General features: G+C 54.8%; 2 protein-coding genes across 6 annotated transcripts; both read left to right on the top strand.

Annotated features, from left to right (window-relative positions):
* Nucleotides 1–24: 24 nt before the first annotated feature.
* Nucleotides 25–2,941, top strand: Nat14 (N-acetyltransferase 14 (putative)). 5 transcript variants are annotated; one of them, XM_052169910.1, is made up of 4 exons: nt 25–350; nt 519–579; nt 1,157–1,274; nt 1,821–2,941. In XM_052169910.1, exons 3-4 carry the CDS (start codon nt 1,203–1,205, stop codon nt 2,367–2,369), a joined length of 621 nt encoding a protein of 206 aa, XP_052025870.1. In that variant the 5' UTR covers nt 25–350; nt 519–579; nt 1,157–1,202; the 3' UTR covers nt 2,370–2,941. The 5 variants fall into 5 exon arrangements, with proteins under 5 accessions (XP_052025870.1, XP_052025842.1, XP_052025858.1 ...); XM_052169882.1 differs by having other exon boundaries at nt 1,154–1,274; XM_052169898.1 differs by lacking the exon at nt 25–350 and having other exon boundaries at nt 377–579; nt 1,154–1,274.
* Nucleotides 2,942–3,656: 715 nt separating this feature from the next.
* On the top strand, nt 3,657–20,892 carry Ssc5d (scavenger receptor cysteine rich family member with 5 domains). Its single transcript, XM_052169841.1, is given in 14 exon segments — nt 3,657–3,838; nt 4,345–4,371; nt 4,820–5,128; nt 5,392–5,505; nt 5,744–5,857; nt 6,213–6,521; nt 6,711–7,028; nt 7,430–7,591; nt 10,492–10,809; nt 12,999–13,562; nt 13,639–13,715; nt 13,717–13,954; nt 14,125–14,292; nt 19,521–20,892. Coding segments are annotated over 14 exon segments (4,086 nt in total). The 5' UTR covers nt 3,657–3,813; the 3' UTR covers nt 20,864–20,892.
* Nucleotides 20,893–21,879: the final 987 nt, after the last annotated feature.

Genomic DNA, 21,879 nt, shown 5'->3' with positions numbered 1-21,879 from the left:
AGCCATGGGCGTAGCACCTGCTTCAGACCTGGAAGTCTTCGCTCTTGCTTCCTGGCTCTGAGGTGACTTGCTTTGTACCTGGAGGGTAACTGCCTCTCCGGGGTGGGGTCCAGCTACCCCATCCTTTAAGCTGTGCTGGAGGGCAGGACACCCGCGGGGGTCAGAGCCGGGAGCCAGCCCTGCGGGTTTGTGTTTGGCAAGCTCTCCTCCCTGAGCCGTTTCTCTGTCCTTCCCCATTTGTGTGATTTCGTGTGCATCTGTACTTATTATAGCAGGGACGGCCAGGGATCAGTTTCTGGATTCTCCACTTGTTTCCTGTAAACCACCCTTACCTTTACCTCACCTGAAAGGTAGGTGGAGGGATATTATCAATCCAGACGACACCCCAGGTGCCACCGGGTTGAGAATAAGGTCCCTGCGGATGGGGACGCTCAATGCGGTCCCCATCCTTTCCCTCAAAGACCCAGGCACCAATGAGATTAGGTTCACAAGCAGCACCTCCTCTTCCTGATGCTCAGGTCGCTTAGCAACGAAGGACCGGCAAGAAAGGAGCTGTGCTATTCCTCCCGGGCAGGCCGGGTAAGAAACCCTCTCTGTCCCCGACTCCCTTCCCCCTTCTCTGTGGTTCTCCCACTGGCCTCCTGCAGGTCACAGCAATTCCCTCGTCCTCGCAGTTCCCGTGACTCCCAACCCCTGCCCCACAGTGGGGGAAGCTTGGCAACAGTTGCTAGGGCAGCAGTCCCGCCTCCAGCCGGGAGTGTGGACGTCACTTCCTGTGGTGACCCCCCCCCCCCCGACCGTGTCTCTCTCCACCCCCCCCCCTACTGTCAAGGGATTCGAGCAACCCCGTGGAGGTGCCTTGCAGGTCCCTGTTCCTGCTCTGCGGGGTGGGACCACTTCAGGAGGCGGGCTGCTGGAGTTTGGGGAGGGGATGGGGTTACAGACAGATCACTGACTGCCTCGCCCGGAGTGGGGCACGATTCAGGGAGATTTTAAGAGCCCCCCTGGGTATGGAGGCACCTGGCCTGCCACTGTGACAGTCCTCGTTGGCAGTGCTCTAGGGTCCTTGGTGATCTGGGAAACGCTGCGGCCCATCCCTCGCAGAGCTCTTAGGACTCATGTGCCCACCTAACACCAACCTACTTGTTTTCAGCAGGTGTACAACACCAGCTCCCTTCTGGGGGGCCGGCCTGGGGGCGACCATGGCCCCCAACCACCTGTCAGTGCGGGAAATGAGGGAAGATGAGAAGCCCCTGGTGCTGGAGATGCTGAAGGTGAGAGGCCGGCAGGGGCACCAGTGAGCATGCGCAGCTACCCAGGGCCATCAAAGTGGGTCCCGCCAGCCCCGCCCACCTGCCTGAGTTCCGGGCGGCCTCCCAGGGGGCGTGCTGGTCTCTTTTCCCTACTGACACCTCAGCTGCCATTTTAAAAAGAGCTATTGGAAGGGTGTAGGGGGCTGGATATTCAGGTCTCCTGACCGCTATTCAGCCCCACTTACTGGTCCCCAAATGAGCGGTGCACACACACACACACACACACACACACACCCCGCAGATCCTCCAGCGAAGAGCCCGTGTCTTTGCTTTGCCTATCCTGTCCAGTCTTCTTTGGTGCTTTACCCTATCACGCCATCTGGACTTACTGACCTCAGGTCCTAATTCAGTTCCTTTCATTCGGGTAAACCGCATTCCTTCACTCAGCCCTTAACACCCCGTGGGCCAGCCTGGGACCACCCATCAGCCGGCGTTCCCTCTCACTTGGGAATCCTTCCTCGCGAGTTCCAATGTGACAATGGCTGAGCCTCTTACCCCCACCCGCAGGCTGGTGTAAAAGACACGGAAAACCGTGTGGCCCTCCACGCGCTGACGCGCCCTCCAGCCCTTCTCCTCCTGGCTGCAGCCAGCAGCGGACTGCGCTTCGTCCTGGCCTCCTTCGCCCTGGCCCTCCTGCTGCCCGTGTTTCTGGCGGTAGCCGCCGTGAAGCTGGGTTTGCGAGCCCGATGGGGCTCTCTGCCTCCACCGGGCGCCCTGGGAGGGCCCTGGGTGGCTGTGCGTGGCTCAGGCGATGTGTGTGGAGTCCTGGCTCTGGCCCCCGGTGCCAACTTGGGGGACGGAGCCCGAGTCACCCGCCTCTCTGTCTCTCGATGGCACCGTCGCAGGGGCGTGGGCAGGAGGCTGCTGGCCTTTGCCGAGGCTCGATCCCGAGCATGGGCTGGGAGTATTGGGGAGCCTCGGGCCAGGCTCGTGGTCCCAGTGGCAGTGGCCGCTTGGGGGTTGGCAGGGTTAGTGGAGGCCTGTGGCTACCAGGCAGAGGAAGGCTGGGGCTACATGGGCTATATGCTGGTTAGGGAATTCAGCAAAGACCTGTGATTAGAGACCATGCCCACTGGGTACATGGGCAGAGAACCAGCCCCTAAAGAACACCTACTGTGTGCCAGACACTTTACACCCCTTCCCTCAGTGTCTACCTAGTCTGCCAGGCTGGTCGTGAGGCGCTGAGGTCGATGGACTTACAGGCCCGCAGTGGACTGCCAGAGGCAGAGGACTTTAAACTCAAGTAGAACAAATCGCTTCTCGGTCTTCTGGGACAACTAGAAGCCAACCTGTCCACTCCTTGTCTTCCCCCATCCCCCCCAGTCTGTGTGCACTGAAAAACTTCTGGCTCTGGGTCCACAAAGCCCCTGTTGCATGTGTCTGAGGTCTGGAAGGGAAATTTGGGGAGAGAGAGAGAGACTCTAAGAGCTAGAGTCTGTGACAGGGAACTCCCAAAGGGGACAGATCTTCTGGGAGTGGGTGGGGCTGGGGGCACAGTGTCTCCAAGCCCATCTGGTTTTTTACACTGTTTGTTAATAAACCCTGAAACTTCTGTGCGCCTGTCTCCTCTCTGATGCATTTTCCAGCTGCTCTCTCCAGACTCCCTCCTGTCTGGCTCCGCCTCTCCAAAGTTGACATTAATTGCTAGGGAAGTTGGGGGGGGGGGGGAGTTGTGTGTGCACTGTGCTGGGAAACCGAGAAGCGTGAGCTCACAGCCGCAGCCCCGTCTCTGCCAGGCCTTCTGAGTCATACTCCCCATTACCAAAGTTTTTCCCTCACAGCTGCCTCGTGTGTGTGTGTGTGTGTGTGTGTGTGTGTGTGCACCCCCTCCAGACTGAAGCCTTGACCCCTCTGTCTCTCTACCCTCCATACCTTTGTCCTGGGAACTGGTAAATTTAGACACTTCTTCCTCCAATTAGGCACTGGAAGCCTCCCATCCAGATTTACCTCAGCGGGTGTCAAATGGAGAGAGGGGTTTTTCAGTTTCTTTTCTTGATCTAGGAAGTCCCTCCTAGTGTCTGGCTCCAGGCCCTCTTGCTACTGCAGGATTCCCCAAAATCTGTCCACTGCCAGCTGCACTTACTTGCCTGGCTGAACAGTAAGAGGAGGCAGAAGGGTGTGCCCTCATCCCTGATCCCCAGACACCCAGGCCTCCCCCTTCCCAGAGCTGCCGTCCCCAGAAGCATCTCTGAGCACGTGGCCCTCTGGAGCCCGACTGGACCTCCCTCCAGTGTGGGTGTTTGCACTCAAACACCTCCCTTCTGCCTGCCCACCACCCCCCTCCTCCAGCCTCAGCTGTGGCCAGCCCCCTCCCCCTCCTGCCCCCTGCTGCATCCCTGCATCCTCTCTCCCTCCTGGCAGAGCCTTCAGCCCGGCCTGCTCCTAGCTGTCCAGGGCTCCTCAGCAGCCGCTTCCCTCCCTCCTCCCTGGCTGCCTCCTCCTCCCCTCTCCTGCCCTCCTTCCCCTTTCACCCCCATCCCCTGCCCTGGACTCTGAGAACATGAGGGGCTTGGCCTGTCTCCTTGGTGAGTGATCCGTTTCCGGTGGAGGGGGGGGGACCTCAGGGGCCTGCACCCTCACCTCTGACCCTTTAGCTTTTCCAATTTAGGGACTCATACGTCAGGGAGCCTGTTTCTGGTCCCTGGTGCTGTGTGACATCCTGACATCTGGCTGTCCCCTCTAATCCCTCAGGGACACAGCCTTCTGTATGTCCCCTCTAGCAGCTCGAGTGACCCTCCCTTTGTTGCCCTGACACTCTGCGGAGCTATCACTCCCCCCCCCCCATTCAATCTGGTCCCCAGCCCTGTCTTCAGAGTCAGGCATCTGGGGCCCCACCCAACCCAGGGACCTGTAATTTATCCCAGCCTCCACCCAAAGTCCATTCCAGCAGTGGGGGTTCTGGCTCAGAGGTATGAGGAATCCGTATGTGAATGGATGCTCCCCACTGACCTGAAGCCGGACGCCTGCACTGGGGAAGGACCCCTCCCCTCTGACTTACCCTTCACTCTGTCCCCTCCAACCTCCTTTGCAGCAATGCTGGTGGGGATCCAGGCTATGGGTAAGTGTCCTGATTCTGCACTTGGCCTCACACCACTCCCAGCCTCCCCTCTTCTCCTGCTGGTCCCTGCTACCCCAATCCCACTCTGCTCCCCAGACAGTGCTGCCGTCCAAGCAGGGACACTGAGTCTTCTCTAGAGTTAGCTGCATGCTGACCTGTGAGAGAGGACCAAAGTTATGAGGCCAGTGATGGGGGAGGAGTGGGAAGACCATTTGACCCCTGGCACAGAAGGTCCTGGGATGCCTGAGTTCCCTGGGTCACAGTGTCCTTCCATCCAGCCCCCTGCACCTCTGAGGCACTCCCTTCATTGCACCCAGGGTCCAGCCTCCAGGGTAGCTGGCTTGCTGATGGTAGCTTGTAAGACAGTCCCCCCTACCCTTGGGAGTCGCCATAGACCCCAGCCTACGACACTCCTATCTGAAGTCACAGTTTTGCCTTCACCCCTCAGAGCGACTCCGCCTGGCTGATGGCCCTCACGGCTGTGCAGGACGCCTGGAGGTGTGGTACAGCGGGCGCTGGGGCACCGTGTGCGATGACGGATGGGACCTTCGGGATGCCGCGGTGGCCTGCCGTGTGTTGGGCTGCGGAGGGGCACTGGCCGCCCCCGGGGGGGCCTTCTTCGGGGAGGGCACTGGGCCTGTGTGGCTCAGTGAGTTGAACTGCAGGGGCAGTGAGGGGCAGCTGGGTGTCTGTCCCCACCGAGGCTGGAAGGCCCATATCTGCTCTCACGAGGAGGATGCGGGCGTCGTCTGTGTAGGTAAAAAGATTCAAATTCCTCTTCTGGCCCCATCCCCAGGAACCCTCAAACCCTCAGTCCCTGCAGATCCGAATTGTCTAGAAGCTAAGAGATAACCAACCCGGATCCCCATAAGGCCTCCCTCCCAAGGACTCCCAGTGTATGATCATTTATTTCTGAGCCCCAGGGAACTCAGGCATCCCGGGTCCTTCTGCGCCAGGGGTCAAATGGCCTTTCTACTCCTCCCCCATCACAGGCCTCATAACTTTTGTCCTCTCCCACAGGTCAGCGTGCAGCTAACTCTAGGGAAGACTCAGTGTCCCTGCTGGACGGGGATCCCTGGCTGCCACTGTCCGGGGAGCCGAGCCCCAGCTCCGAGGAGCCCCCTGTAACTCACGGTGAGCACGAAGGACTAGGCTTCCCATCCTGCACCCTGTTCGGACTCAGCTGTCGGGGAAGGTCATCAGACAGACGTTCTTGCAGCAAACGTCCAGCAAATGTTGCCTTCATTACCCAGAAATTCTCCATGCAGAAATCTTTCAAACCCTCAGAAAAGAATCCCTAGACAGACGCCATGGAGCCGGGAAGGGTGACCCGCTCAGATCCTGACTTCCTGGTCACATGTCACTTTCCTAGCTCCCCAACCAGCAGCAAGCTCCCAGAATGGCCCCCGAAAGAAGAGCCCCCGGCCACCCAAGCAGGCCAAGTCCACCCGGGCCCCGGTACTGACAAACGGAGCTCCCCGCCAAGGTAAGTCTCTAAATCTCCCTGGTCTTCCTGATCCGGGTGCTGTGAGACCCTAGACCCGGGCAAACTGAGGATCTCAGACCTTCATTCAGCTCGTGACCCTCCAAAGAGACCGGCGTTCACAGTGTCCTCCCTTCAGATCCAGTCAGGGCTGCCCACCCCCTCTTCTTGATCCTTCCTCTATGAGACCCCGGGGGTCTCTTTTCTAAATTAGCCAGTTGGCAGACAAACCTCAGTTCTCTGCTCTCTTCCTGGGCCTCCGTTTCCCCAGGTGAACAAACAGGAAGCTACGTTAGCCATAGCCCTTTACCGTCTCTCGTCTTCTCTGTCTGTATCCCCCCCCTCCCCCCGCCCCCAGAGCGGCTGCGTCTGGTCTCAGGTCCCCATGGATGTGCTGGCCGCCTGGAAGTCTGGCACGGTGGTCGTTGGGGCACTGTCTGCGATGATGGATGGGACCTCCGAGATGCTGCGGTGGCCTGTAGGGAGCTGGGATGTGGGGGAGCGCTGGCCGCCCCGGGGGGTGCCAGATTCGGACCTGGCGAGGGACCCGTGTGGATGGACGATGTGGGGTGTGGAGGAGGAGAGGAGGCCCTCCGGGATTGTCCCCGAAGCCCCTGGGGCCGGAGCAACTGTGACCACACTGAGGACGCAGGGTTGGTCTGCACTGGTATGTATGTGTGTGTGTGTGTGGGGGGGCGGCTACTCCCACTTCAAGTCTCAGCTCCCCCCTCCCCCAACGCTAGACTCCCACGCGGGTAATGTGGCCCTTGCAAAGCTCCTCTGCTTTTCCTTCTTGGTATAAGTAGCAGGCACTCTCCAGCCTAACCTCACCCTGACCTCTGCCCTCCTGTTTCAGGTCCTGCACCCAGGCTGCGCCTGGCTGATGGTCCCCACGGCTGCGCTGGCCGCCTGGAGGTTTGGCACGGTGGGCGCTGGGGGTCGGTGTGTGATGACGCTTGGGACCTTCGCGATGCTGCGGTGGCCTGCAGGGAGCTGGGCTGTGGGGGCGCCCTGGCCGCCCCGGGGGGCGCCTTCTTTGGAGAGGGGGCTGGACCCATCGTCCTGGATGACCTCAGATGTCGGGGAAATGAGACAGCCTTGCGCTTCTGCCCTGCGAGGCCCTGGGGCCAGCATGACTGTCACCATCGGGAGGATGCAGGGGCCGTGTGTGATGGTAAGGGTGTTTGAGTGACCTCAGTGGGGAAGGGTGGGACAGTGTGTGTGGTCACTGGAGTGGATGGGAAAGGAACCGTTACTTCCTGTGCAGTTTCCCTCTTTTCCTATCTTATATTCTTCTTTTTTGGGGGGGGGGACTTTTTTTTTTTTTTTTTTTTAGAGCAAAACTAGGTGTAGCCCTGGCTGTCCTGGAACTCACTCTGTAGACCAGGCTGGTCTCGAATTCAGAAATCCGCCTGCCTCTGCCTCCCAGAGTGCTGGGATTACAGGCGTGCGCCACCACTGCCCGGAGAGTCTCTTCTTTCTACCCCTTCTTGCTGCGCTCAGGGTTGTGGAAGCCTCGGGCCTGTGTAGGAGGCAGCCCTGGAGGCGGGGCTAATGCTGTCCCTCCTGTCCCAGGCATGCCTCTCAGTGACGTGCAGCCTACAGCGCGTGCGGTGGACAGCAACAGCACAACAGCCAGGCTTCTGTCGACCTCTACGGGGCAGACGCCAGGCCCAGCAGGCACCTGGCCCCCTCCTGCTTCTCCTACTGTCCCTCCAGAACCTGGGCCCGAAGCTGGTGAGTCCCTCTCTGCCCTGGCTGGGACATTGTCTCTATGAAACCTGCTTGCAGAAAGGAAGGTAGAAAAGAGGAGCACAAGCCCCTCTCAGACCAGTACTTGATCAATGCCCCGCCGATCCTAAAATCCAGGGCTGCCCGTGCGAGAGTCCCACATTTTATGTCTGGCCCTGACCTGGAGAGGAGGATGGGCATGAGAGCCCACTGTCTAACATCTGGGTTCTATAGTGGGACTGTCACAATGTCCTCTGGCTAGCCATTGACTCTCTTCCAGAGGACCTGAGTTCAGTCCCCAGCAACCACATGGGGGCTCACAACCATCCCTAATGGGATCTGATAGTGTACTATCAGAAAAAAAAGAGTTGTTTTGAGTCGGGCGGTGGTGGCACGTGTCTTTAATCCCAACACTTGGGAGGCAGAAGCAGAGGCAGGCAGATCTCTGAGTTGGAGGTCAGCCTGGTCTACAAAGTGAGTTCCAGGATAGCCAGGGCTACACAGAGAAACCCTGTCACAAACAAACAAACATGGCTCAGTTGGGTAAGTGCTTAACTTGCAAGCACAAGGACCTGAGCTCAGATCCCCAGTGGCCAAATTAAAAAAACAAAACAAAACTAGGTGCAGCAGTGGACGTGTCTAACTCCAGCACTGGGGAGAAAAGGATTCTGGGAGCCTGCTAGCCAGCCTCAGGCTCAGTGAGAGACCCTGTCTCCAAAAAAATAAGTTAGAGAATGACGTCAGCCTTTGGCTTCCACATGAATGCACGTGCGCGCGCGCGTGCGCGCGCGCGCGCGCACACACACACACACACACACACACACAAGGAGTCTCTCGAGACCAGAAAAATGATACGGTCAGTAGTGGCACTATGCCAAGTCTGACGGCCAGATTTGATCCCCAGGGCTCACACTACTCAAGGAGAGCCCTAACCCTCACATTTCTCCTCTGACCTTCACACACATGTGGTGGTGTACACACACCCTTGTGCATACACACATGCACACACACAAATAAGTAAATAAATGTAATATTTAAAAACTCTAGGGCAGGAGAGATGGCTTAGTGGTTAAGAGCACTGATTACTCTTTCAGAGGTCCTGAGTTCAAATCCCAGCAACCACATGGTTGACTCACAACCATTTGTGATGGGATCTGACATCCTCTTCTGGTGTGTCTGAAGAGAGCAATGGTGGTGTACTCATATGTATAAAATAAATAAATAAATCTTTTAAAAAATAAAAATTCTAAAAATAAAATAAAATAATCCGCTTGGTGCAATGGACATGGTGGTGTGCTCCTGCAATTCCAGCAGCTGAGAGGCTGAGACAGGAGGATTGTGAATTTGAGGCCAGCCTGGGATGCACTGTGCATTGCAAAGATCAATACCAACTTCTGTTTACCTGTTGATACACTAAGGAGCACCTTTGAGTTATTGTGACGAGCACAGCATTTATAGCAAGTGTATGTTGATAGACGCGTTCATGTTTTTAAAACCATGTCTGTCTTTGCGTGTGTATGTATGTGTCGTGGTACGCGTAGGTCAGAGCGTAACAGTGCCTGCTCTGTGTGCTCCTGACGGGTCTCATCCTTGCCATTGGCTGTAGGCATCTTTATCTACCAATCAGATTCAACTGGGGGCGGGGGTCCCCCAGTGTCCTTGGTGTAGACGCTTGTGTAAGCAGTTTGAGGGATCAAAATTAACATTATAACACAAGCAGTATAAAATCAAACCCACTTCATTTCCCCCCCTTATCCAATTAACATTAATCTCTCATAGGTAAATTGAGCACAACTATAGCAGTTATGTAAATTACAAAGTATGATATACAAGTAGCATCTAGTTAATCATATTCATAAATTAAAGTATTCCACCATTTAGCCTAACTTAAAGAGATTATAATTTTATATCTGAATTATGTTCTGATATTAGCTTGCGTTATCATCCGAAGACCATCCTTTCAAATCTATATCATCTCTCTCAATGCTAAACAGTTGAGTTTGATTATGAGACTATAACTAGTCTTCAACCCTGTCAGAAATCCAAGAAAGAAAGAAATATAATCTGAATATATAGGAATCACAAAAATTTCCAAAACTTAAATAAATTGTGGAGACAGCTGCCTGCCTGGACAGGCCTCTAATTTCTTATAACATCAGAGCATCTGTCTTCAGCTTTCTAGCCCAGAACCATCTGACAGACCTTGAAATAAAGCAGGAATGTGAAGGACTGGCTTACCGGGTCTTGGCAGAGATTAGCAGTCGACTAGCCCACATCTGTTTGTCCTCTTTGGACAGTATTTCGTCTACAGATGATTAGGGCAATTTTTGTCCAGGGGCTACCTTGCCACCTCCACGTGGAGGTTTTGATGCTCAATTTCTTCTTTGAACCGTGAAGAGGGCACTGTCAGGAGCAGACATGTCTCTAGTCAGAATTTCTAATAATGATGAAATGATTAAATGTTAACAGATACTTTCAAGTTTTCAAAATCACTTTATCTCCGAGCGTGCATGCACACGTGCCACGGTACCCACAAGCTGGAGAACTCTTTCTGCCATACGTGTGTCCCAGAGAGCAGACTCTCAGATCGTCAGGCGTAAGGGCCTTCACCCCTGAGCCATCTCGCCAGCCCCCTTTCGATATAGTTTAGGTGTATCCTTAGGAGTGGAATTTCTGTGTCATATGGTCATTCCACAGTTAGTTTTCCGAGAAGCCACCAGTTCTGCTTGGCTCTGTGTCCGATGCAGGAGAGACCTCGGTCAGTACCTGCTACCCAGGCTGAAGGACTGTGAGGAAAAGCTTAGCTGAGAGAATAGATGGATGTTTAGAAAGGAAGGCGGAAGGTCAGAGTCCTAGCTGGGCTCTTTGGCCCTGACGCTGGCTTTTTTTTTTTTTTTCTATTCCAGGGTCTCCCCAGTTGCGCCTGGTGGCTGGACCCAGCAGGTGCTCTGGTCGACTGGAGGTATGGCACGATGGACGCTGGGGGACAGTATGTGACGACAGCTGGGACATGAGAGACTCGGCTGTGGTCTGCCGGGAGCTGGGCTGTGGGGGGCCTCAGCAACCGGACCCTGCAGCGGGACGCTTTGGATGGGGCGCAGGCCCCATCTGGCTGGACGATGTAGATTGTGTGGGGACGGAGGCTTCACTGTCAGAATGCTCTGCCGCTTCCTGGGGGAAACACAACTGCGCCCACAATGAGGATGTCGGTGTTACCTGCACTGGTGAGGACGCGCTAGCCACCCCCTGGCTCTAGGGGGGCGGGGCTTCCAAGAGGACGGAATGGAGGCCAAGAGTAGCATTAACTTGACTGGGCACTGCAAGCCTCGGCTCTGTGATGAGGATTTAGGTCATATAACCTCATCCAAACTGCCTGTGTCCAGCCAAAATGAGGGGTGGTTCACATCAACTCTGGCCGTGCATCCCCCCGCCCCCACCCCCTTGTCCCCCATGCCCCCCTCCCCGTGTATAGGGGTCTGGTTTTCAACCCCAGTGCTAGATCCTGAGCTGGGTGCTCAGAATGGAATGAACATGGTATGGGTCTTTGAGGAGCTCACGCCTCACGGAGGGCAAAGGGGGACACAGACAAAGTACTGCAAACCAGCAGGACAAGGTAGTGTTCGGGAGGTCTCTGAAACCACACCCATGTTCCTTCTGTTGCTAACGAGCTCTCAGAGATGAGAGAGGCTAAGGGCTGTGTTTCAGTGTACTGAAGATGCAGGGTAAGTTAAGTCAAGGGAAGAACCCACATGGAAGGGAGTTTAGGTGTGAAGTCCTGGTGGGGTGGTGTAAGCAGTGGTGCTGGATTATCCCAGCAACACGCGTGACGATGTGACGTGACGATGTGACGTGACGACGTGACGACGTGACGACGTGATGACGTGATGATGTGAAAGAAGAGTGATCCAGACCTGTTAGCCTTGATGTCTTTGGCTAACATGTTTCTTTCTTTTCTTTTCTTTCTTTTCTTTCTTTTCTTTTCTTTCTTTTCTTTTCTTTTCTTTCTTTTCTTTTCTTTCTTTTTTCTCTTCTTTTCTTTCTTTTCTTTTCTTTCTTTTCCTTTCTTTCTTTCTTTCTTTCTTTTCCTTCCTTCCTTTCTTCTTTCCTTCCTTCCTTCCTTCCTTCCTTGCTTTCTTTCTTTCTTTCTTTCTTTCTTTCTTTCTTTCTTTCTTTCTTTCTTTCTTTCTTTCTTTCTTTCTTTCTTTCTTTCTTTCTTTCTTTCTTTCTTTCTTTCTTTTCTTGACAGGATTTCTCTGTGTAGCCCTGGCTGTCCTGGAACTCACTCTATAGACCAGGCTGGCCTTGAACTCAAAAATTCACCTACCTCTGCCTCCCAGAGTGCTGGGATTACAGGCGTGCGCCACCACCGCCCAGCTTGTCTCTGGGTTTCAAATGTTTGTTTGTTTATTGGTAGGGGTTTGATTGACCACGTTCACAGCTGTTCAGAAATCACATTGTTAATACGGACTTAACATGGTGCAAGGCACCCCCCTCCCAAACATGTAAAGAGTTTCTCACCAGGCGAGAACATTCCAAGGGCTTAGAGGTTATTATTTTTAACGTTGTACATGCATTTGTTTGTGTGGCGCTCTTCCCTGCTGAGCTGCCTTTCCGGCCCCTATCCCCAGATTTTTTGTGGACTCTGCATGCCAGCCTCCCAGAGTGCTGCCCCGCTAGACACTCCTTGTTTGTTTCCTTGATGACGGTTTTTCTGACCGGGATGGGATGGAATCTCAAAGTAGCTTTAACTGTGGTACCAGGCTCTTAATGATGGTTTCAATCCGGCAGTAATGCGGATGGCCTTGGATGAAACTAAGTGGACCACGTGACAAAACCCAAGGTTATGAAGAGGGGAGAGGGGCAGGTAGGGATGAGAGAGATAGGAGAGGGCAGTTAGAGGATGATGTATTGTAGACACACCCACAATGCCCAGGGGACAAGCACACTGAGTATAGATTGCCTTTATTTAGTTTTTTCTCTTTTGGATTTGGTTTTTTCGAGACAGAGTTTCTCTGTGTAGCCCTGGTTGTCCTCGAACTCACTCTGTAGACCACGCTGGCCTCAAACTCAGAAATCTGCCTGCCTCTGCCTCCCAAGTGCTGGGATTACAGGCGTGCGCCACCACCGCCCGGCTGCTTTATTTAGTTTTTAAGTGCATGGGTATTTTGCCTGCGCGTGGATCTGTGCACCATGTGCTTGTCTGGGGTCCTTGGAGGCCAGGAAAGGCCACCAGACCCTGAGACTGGAGTTACAGACAGTTGTGAGCCACTCTGCGAGCTAAGACTCAAACCCTGGTCCTATGGAAGAGCAGCAGGTGTTCTTAGCCACGGATCCATGTCTTCAGTGGAGGGTTAGCAGGACAGGACGAGATCTTCCTTCACGATCTTATCTCTCCTCCCTCCTGGCCTCCTAGGGACCCCCGGCCTGGATACCATCTCAGATCCTTTCAGTTGGAGCTGGCTCCCGGGGCTGGGTAGAGATCAGGATGCCTGGCCTCCCGGAGAGCTGGCCACCAAGTCTCCTGCCAGTCTCACCTCCAGTGTGCTACAGAAAACCACAAAGGCTCCAGGGAAAGCGCCCAAGGCTACCAAGAAGTGGGTGACTAAAAATGCAAAGAGACCAACCACTCAGCCGCCCGGGATGCCAACCTCTAAACGCTCCAGGGTCCCAGGCACTCCAGCCTCCCTAAGTCCAACCTCACGTCCCTCGGAGTTACCAAAGAGACTGACTGCCGCGGCTCCCCACAGACAGACCTCACATACCACTGTAAGGATGACCCCTAGGGTCCCCTGGGAGTGGACCTCAGAGACGGTGGTGTCACTGTCCACTCAAGGTCCCCAAGAAGTGACCTCCGAGGCCACCACCACGCAAACCCCTCAGACCTCTGCGGAGCCATCTGGTGAGAACCCAGAAGGTTCTCTGGAATCATCCCAAGACCCAGCTGCCGCCCCAACTGCTGGAGCCCCTGTGCCATCGGGTGAGTAGTAGTTAAAAGGGTGGGGACAGGGAGGCAGCCTGTGCCTCCTAACCTGAGGGCCTCCCACCACCTCCAGGTCCCTTCCGGGTTCGTCTGGCTGATGGGCCCAACAGGTGTGCTGGCCGACTAGAGGTGTGGCATGCCGGACTCTGGGGGGACAGTCTGTGATGACAGCTGGGACCTCCGGGATGCCACAGTGGCCTGCTGGGAACTGGGTTGCGGCAAGGTCCTGCCCCGAGTAGGCAAAACCCACTATGGCCCCGGCACTGGGCCCATCTGGTTGGATGACATGGGCTGTAAGGGCAGTGAGACGTCGCTGAGTGACTGCCCCTCGGGGACGTGGGGGAAGCACAACTGCGACCACGAAGAAGATGTGGTGCTCACCTGCACTGGTACCCGGCGATAGCAGGGCGGCCGAGGGGGCGGGTCTAAGGAGCGGGCGGGAGGCGGCCCAGCCTGAGGACAGGAAGGGTTGCTCCCGGAGACTCTGGCAGGGAAGGGAAGCACAGTAGAAAGGGCCTCAGCGGGCAGGAAGAGACACATGCTACCCGTGTCTCCCCAGGCTACACGGGGGATGGCGATTATCCTTCCTGGACCTGGGACCCCAATTCCGGAGAGGACCTGACCGAAGGGGCCACGGTGTCTGTGCGGCCTGGACATACACTTTCCTGGGTTACCACTACAAACCCTCAAGTTCTCTCTCCAGCAACACAGAGCCTTCCAGACACAGGTGAGGGGCTCCACCTGGGTACGGATGCCAAGGCGTGTGTGTTGAGGTCAGAGGAAAGATGGAGGAACGCTCCACCCACAAACACCTTTACTCACTGGGCCGTGACGTGCACCCTGTGTTTTGGGTTTTTTTTTGAGGTGATAGATTACGTACATTAGATACACAGTCCTTGGACTTGCTATGTCGCTGAGGTTTGCCTTGAGCGGATCCTCCTGTCTCTTTTTTTATCATTTTATGGTTGTTTTTTGCCTGTGCGCTTGTCTGTGCCATGTGCGTACAGTTCCCACACGGGCCAGCAGAGGGCACCAGAGCGCCTGAAACTGGAGTTACAGCCGGGCGTGAGCCGCCGTGTGGGTGCAGGGAATCGAACCTGGCTTCTCTGGGAGAACGGCCTGAACACTGTCCGGCCCCTGTATCTCCCTTTCAAGTCACCATCTCTCCCCATTTCTCATCACTTTGCTTTTTCTTTTTGCTTTTGTTGTCCCAGCTGGCCTAGAACTCCTGTTATCCCCCTGCCTCCCCCTCCCCAGCCCTGGGGTCACTGGGCGTGGACCACCTTGCCCTGCACTCGCAGTTTTTCACGTGACTTCCCCTCTTCTTGCCTTCCTGGGTGCCCCCTTCATTGTCTTTTTCAGAGTCTCTGCTTTTATCTCCTCCCTTCTGTAGCTTTCTCCCCTTTCTTTCCGTTTTCTTTGTTAGATTGATTGATTGTGTGTGTGTGTACATGCATCCTGTGCTCAGGGCCGTATGCCACAGTGTGTGTGTGCGCACACCCACTCATGTATGTGTGCGTGCACGTGTGTGCGAGCTCATATGTGTGTGCATGTGCACAGTCGCGTGCATGGATACGTGCGTGTGTGTGCGTGCGTGTGTGTGTGTGTGTGTGTGTGGACAGTTTGCAGGAGTCAGTCCTCTCCTTGTGCCACGTGGGTTCCAGGTATACAACTAGAATTGCCCGGCTGGGTACCCACCCGTCTCATCTGCTCTGCCTCTAACTTATTACTCCAGCCACACGTCATCCATGTCTTTCCTTCCCTCTCCTCCCTTCCTCTTCTCTGCCCCCCACCCCCCCGAGCTGTTCTTTTATAGCTCAGGCTGGGCTTGTCTATGTACCCGAGGCTGGCCTTGATCCCGTGACTGCACCCACCAGTGCTAGGATTACAGGCACCGGTCTTCTTTTCAGTCAGCTACGGTCGTGTTCTGAGTCGCGCTTTCTGTTTGTTTCTTCTGCTAGCTTCAGTCCTTTCTGTCTTTCTCTCCTGCTGTGTCACCTGGCCCCCATTTCGGTGAAAGAGGTTGACACTATTTCGGCCCTAATCGCTGCCTTTCACATCACGGTTTCTCTGCCTCCCTCCTTTCACTCTCTTTGCAAACACTCTTGACTGTGTGACTGTGCACGCTCACTGCCTCTGTCCCTATGTCCCTCTGCCTGTCGCTGATTGGATCAGCTTGCGGCCTTTCCGGATCTGAGCATGCGCAGTCAGGCCTGCCTAGGTAGGTACCTGCTCTTCTGCCTAGCACCTCCTTACATCACAGGAGTGCTGCACATCTTGATTGGCCACCAGGATCTCCACCTGTAGCTTGAACTAGGGAGCAGGCTTCAGGAACTTGTAACTTGGACCCGGGAGTATCTCTTGCTGGTATTAAGGTTGATCATTAGAATACTGGAACCAGAAATGATCTAGAGATCCCGTTCCTTGTTCAAGTGCTGCTGGATTTCCAGAACTTCCATTGTGCAGGATTAGGGCAGCTGCTCTGTCCCGCAGCGACCCCTCGTGGTGGAGTTGATCGCATGGCGAGACAGCTAGCTCCTGAGGCCGGGGGATCCTTTGCAGGTGGAAAGCAAATAAATCCGAAGTACAAACTGTGCAAGCAGACTCTTGGGATAGTTCTATGTATCAAGGGTGAGAAGAGGGTGTGGTAGTGGACGAAACTCTTTCTTTCTTTTTTTGGTTTTTTGGATTTTTTTTTTCGAGACAGGGTTTCTCTGTGTAGCCCTGGGTGTCCTGGAACTCACTCTGTAGACCAGGCTGGCCTCGAACTCAGAAATCCGCCTGCCTCTGCCTCCCAGAGTGCTGGGATTACAGGCGTGCGCCACCACCGCCCAGCTGGGATGAGACTGTTTACATGTGTCTTCTGTACATATGTGTGCTATGCATGTAAGTATAAATGTATGCATGTAAATGCTGTGTGTGTCTCTGCAATGTGTGGACAGTGTGTGTGGAGGCCAGAGGGCAACGTACGGTGCTGTTCCCCAGGCACTATCTAAACCTTGTGCTTATGAGACAGTGGCTTGGAACTCGACATCGAGGCTGGGTTGGTGACACATAAACCTGGGAGATCCCCTGTCTCTGTCTCCCTAGCACTGGGATTGCAGGAGGAGCCTGCAGACCCAGCTTTACATTTCTTTAAATGTGTGCCCTGGGGCTCACACTCCATTGCTTGTGTTTGCAAAACAAGTACTTTGCAAGCCGGGCTGTCTTCCAGCTGTTGTGTGTTTGCTATTGAGACCTTTTTATTCCATAGCCTAAGCTGGCTCGGAAGTCACCGTGTAGTTCGGGCAAGCCTTGAGCTCTTGGTGATAGGATCATAGGCGTGCATCACGATGCCGACCTAAAGCCATGCACTCATTGCACTGGGGTGACGTGGGCTGTCATTCAAAGCACAAGTCTGGGCTCCGACTCGCTCAGCTGACTCCAGGCTAGACTCCACAGGGACTGGAGCGCTTTGAGTGACGGCACGTCCCAGTCCAATGTACAGAGGGCCCATGTGATCACCTAGAACAGAAAACAGCTCCTAGGTTCAGGATCCCAAGGTCGTAATGATTATTTATAGTAGAGAAGTCAGGAAAAGCCTCACCACATTGTCCGCCAGCAGAGAATTGTTTGTTAATTAATTCACGTGTATGCCGTGGCGCATGCGCGGAGGTGGAGGGCAGCTTCCATGGGCTGGGTTTTCTGCTTCCACCGTGTGGGCTTTGGCAGGGATAACTCAGGTCATCAGGACGCACAGTGACCCGCTTTACCCACTGGCCCCAGAAAGGGGATTCTCAAGTGACCAAAGGCATGTGGAAGAAAACTCGCATAGTCACATGGTTAAGGTTTTTTTTTTTTTAAAAAGCTGGGCTGTGGTGGCGCACGCCTTTAATCCCAGCACTTGGGAGGCAGAGGCAGGCGGATTTCTGAGTTCGAGGCCAGCCTGGTCTACAGAGTGAGTTCCAGGACAGCCAGGGCTACACAGAGAAACTCTGTCTCGGAAAAAAAAAATATATATTATATTTATATTTTATATTATTATTTATATTTTTATATCATTATTATATATATTATATATATATTAAAGACTTACTTTATGGTTCTGGCATGGTGGTGCATACCCTTAATCCCAGCACTCTAGAGGCAAAGTAGGTAGATCTCTGTGAGTTTGAAACTAACCTGGTCTATGTAGTAAGTTCCAGAACACACACACACACACACACACACACACACACTGCTCAGTGAGACCAGAAGAGGACATCCAATCCAAAGCTGGCGTTACAGGCAGTTGTACGCTGCCTGAAGTGTATGCTGGGAACCCCAAATGACGCTCTTCTCTCCCGCCCCAGCGAGGGCGGGCTGCGAGCTCTAAGAAGCACCTCCACAGATCTGTCCGGCTCTTAGACCATCACGGCTTAAACAGCACAAGCTCGTGTTCCTGATCTGCTGTAGGTCGGACTGCACGGGCCTCACTGATCTAGATCAGGATATTGGCAGGGCTGATCCCTGGGGGAGAATCTGCCTGCTTGACTTTCCCAGCCACAGCCCCTTCCTTCCTCAAAGCCTCCTGGGCTCAATTACATCTTTATTGTTTTCTCCTGTGATCCAGCCTGGAAAGGCTTGTGTATTCTAAGTGTTTATGAGACTCAGGAATGCTTTTTTTTCTTTTTATTAATTATTTATTGTCACCTATTTGTTTATTTATTTTAAATTTATTATGTTTGTGTATGTGTGTACGTGCATGCTATAGCTTTAAAAGTGCTATTTGGGGCAGCACGATAGTGCAGTAGGTAAGATACTTGGTGACAAACCTGACAAGTACGGTGGGAGCACACCTCGTGGAAGGCATGTGTGTGCATTCACACACACGCACAAATAAACACATGTAATTTTAAAATGTAAAGGGAGATCGGAATGCAAGGGCAGCATCAGCTGCATGAGTTTCGAGGTCAGCCTGAGACGGTGTCAAAAAATATTGCTTTGAACGGAAGCGATGCATGCGTTTGCTTCGTGAGATAACCGCTTCGGTTTCCGCTTTTACTTGCCCAGAGCAAACTGACTGGCGGCCGAGGTGACAGGTTGTAGAGGGGTCTGGAGGGTGGAGGGTCAGCCGAGGTCATGGGCCAGCAGGACAGAGTGGGAGGGAGGACTCAACTGTCTTCCTCACACGTCTGCAGGTGACCAGGGTAGTTCTGAGCTTTCCTGGACCTGGGATACACCTTCAGGAAGGGGTCTGTCCAAAGGGACCCCCACCATAACCAAACCTAGATTTACAGTTACCACTAGCGTCAGTAAGAGTTCAGGCTTTTCCAGCTCCTAGGGCCCGTGCAGACACAGGAGAGTCATGGGCAAAGAGGAGGCCTGGGGAGTATGTGTTATGGGGTACAGAGGTGGGCTCCGAGTTCCTAGGGCTAACCTACTTCTTACTTCAAAGACCAAGCAGACAGATAACGTCGAACTCACATACATCCTCCTGCCTCTGTCTCTAAAATGCTGGGACTAAAAGCACGGGCCACCACACCCGCCTAGCTCGCTTCTTTTGATTCAGTTTGGAACCCCAGCCCAAGGATAGATACCCTTGTTCTTCCCTTCTCAATAAAATCTCTCTGTAAACGCCCACATAGACACGTCCAGACCTGTGTCCCCTGGGTGATTCCAGACGCTGTCAAGGTGACAATGAACGTTAATTATCACAGAATGGGTGTTTGCTAGGAATCCTCTCAGTCTGTTCATTTTTCCGATGCACCCAGTTCTTGTATCTGTGTGTGATCCCCTCTTAGGCCACCAGGTGGCAGGAGCCTCCCGAGGCGGGGAGGAGGGGCACTAGGGCCTGGTGAAGTCTGCCGGTGATCCGTGATGTCACGAAGGTCTTTGCCTTCCCATTGGTCATCTCCTCCAAGGCCTTTGCGGAACGCGGTGGCTAGGGCAATAGGGCAGACTGACCTCTGACCGGTCTGCCCCTCTCTTCTCCAGCTCCAGGGTCGCCAAGGAAGCCAAAACCTGAGCGCCGGCCGCTGCGCCCCACCTCAGCCAGGGCAGCGCACACCGCCTCATCCCCTGCTGCTTCCACTTCACCAGGACCTCCTGGTTCACTGCAGACCTCTGGCGCCTGGCCACGACTTCTGCCAGAGTCACAGCAGAAGGCGACCTCTAGCCCCCCCAAAACATCTCCGCCCACCCCAGGACTTCCCTCCCCGATGACCTCGGCCTCGTTCACTCCTGATGCCAGTTTGCTTCCCACGAGCACCCCAGAGCTCCCAGGAAGCCCCACACCCACCTCCCCTGAAGGGCTAACCTCTGACTCGTCCACGCTATCAGGAGTGAGCAGCCTTTACCCTACCTCAGAGCTGACCCCAGGATCTGACACCACACCAGACCTGGGCCCGGCACCCGAAATAACCCCGGAAAGTCCTGACCCCTCGGACCTCCCCAGGAGCCCCAGGACCACCACACAGCCATTCACAGCCTCTCCCCCCACCAGCATCCCTCATCCCAGCACCACCCCTCACCCCACCACCGTCCCTCAACTCAACACAACTTCCTACCCCAACATGGCCTCTCAACCTACCACAGACCCTCAGCGTCCCAGGAGCCCTCACCCCACCTCAAGTCCTCAACCTCCTACCAACACTCACCCTTCCTCAACCCCTGCCACCCCTACAGAGTCCCTTCCATCCTCCCCCACCCCACAAGCGAGGGTCAAGCCCAGCCCACACCCGGAGCTGACCTTTGTGGAAGCCCGGCCCACAGACACATCCCAGATGCAGCACCTAGAGCTCGTCCTAGCCTCAGAGCCTGGCCCCTCCAGGCAATCTCCAGCCTCAAGCGCGGACCCACTGTCCACAGATATTGTCACACCACCCAGAAGCCAGACCTTCCACTCATCTTCAGACGCCATGGTGACCCCTGACCTTCCTGTGTCCTCTGTGGCCCACCCATCCGACCAACCTTCCCCAGACCACCTCACTCAAGGGCCAACCCCTAATCACCACTCAGGTCCCTCTGGGCCGTGTGTGGCACCAGTACCACCCGTCAGGGTCATGGCGTGTGAGCCGCCTGCCTTGGTGGAGCTGGTGGCTGCCGTGAGGGAGGTGGGCGAGCAGCTGCGGAGCCTGACCCGGGTCCTGGAGCAGGACCGGCAGGAGCGCCAAGCCCTGGGGCTGGGCCTGGTCCAGTTGGTAGAGGCTGCCCAAGGGTTGGGGCAGCTGAGTGAGACGGTGAAGAGGCTGGCAGAGGTGGCCTGGCCCCCCAGCACCCCTGTGCCCACGACCACCACCACAGAGGAGGAGGAGAGGCCTCTGAGGGGAGATGTGTGACCCACTCAGAAACTTGAGGTGCTTAAGATAAACAAGAGACAAAGTATCTACCATCAGTGTGGGCGTTGTTACTTGGGGGGCAGGGGGCTCTCGGGGCGCAGTGCCATCTGTGACGGTGATGGTGTCGGTGATCACGGTGAGGCGGTGGAAGGTGATGGTCGTGTGCTCGTGGTGTTGATAGCGATGGTAATGGCGGGGTGGCAGGATAATGTTGATAGGGATAACGGTCGGTGCTTACGATGGAGGTCATGGTGCTGATGGTGCTGGTGATGACGCCGGTGGATGGTGGTCATGTGATGGGATGATGTCAGTAGCGATGACTGTGATGACAAGGATGGCGTGGTCGTGTTGGTTGTGTAATGGTGAAGATGGTGATCACAGTGTTACCGGTGAAAGCCATGACTGTGCATTGAGGGCGATGGTGGTGTTCGCTGCGACGGTTATGATGACGGTGAAGGTAATTTTGTGGTGACTGTGGGGTTGGCGGTGGTGGTGGTGATGGTGAAGTGTGGATGATGAAGGCATTGAGTGTGGTGGCAGGAGTGATGGCGTGACAGCGGGAATGGCGGAGACGTGATGACACTCATGTGCCAGCCGTGCTGGCGCTAGTGTTGAGCATTCCTGACGCTGTTGAATCTATGGAAGCAGAAAGCCGTCTTAGCCACGGTGTACCCAGCTTTAAGGACAGAGCACACAGTTCACGAGTCTGAACGGGCGGGATAGCGTCATCGTCACACAGACAAGCGTGTGTGTGTGTGTGTGTGTGTGTGTGTGTGTGTCAGACTCTGTCAGCAGCGAGTCTCACCCTAATGCTGCAACCACTTAATACACTGTCTCAAGTTGCGGGGACACCCCCACAACCATACATTTAGTTTTTTGTTGGCACTTCATAGCACTAATTTTGCTACTGGTACAGATCGGAACGTAAACATCTGATCTGCGGGATGGTGTCGGGTGACCCCTGTGAAAGGTGACCCACAGGTTGAGAACCGCTGTTTTAGAGGCTTTGCAGCCGG

The sequence above is a fragment of the Apodemus sylvaticus genome, chromosome 1 (assembly GCF_947179515.1).
Source record: "Apodemus sylvaticus chromosome 1, mApoSyl1.1, whole genome shotgun sequence".
NCBI lineage: Eukaryota > Metazoa > Chordata > Mammalia > Rodentia > Muridae > Apodemus > Apodemus sylvaticus.
Note: the sequence above shows the minus strand (reverse complement) of the source record. Positions and strands in the feature narration are given on the sequence as shown.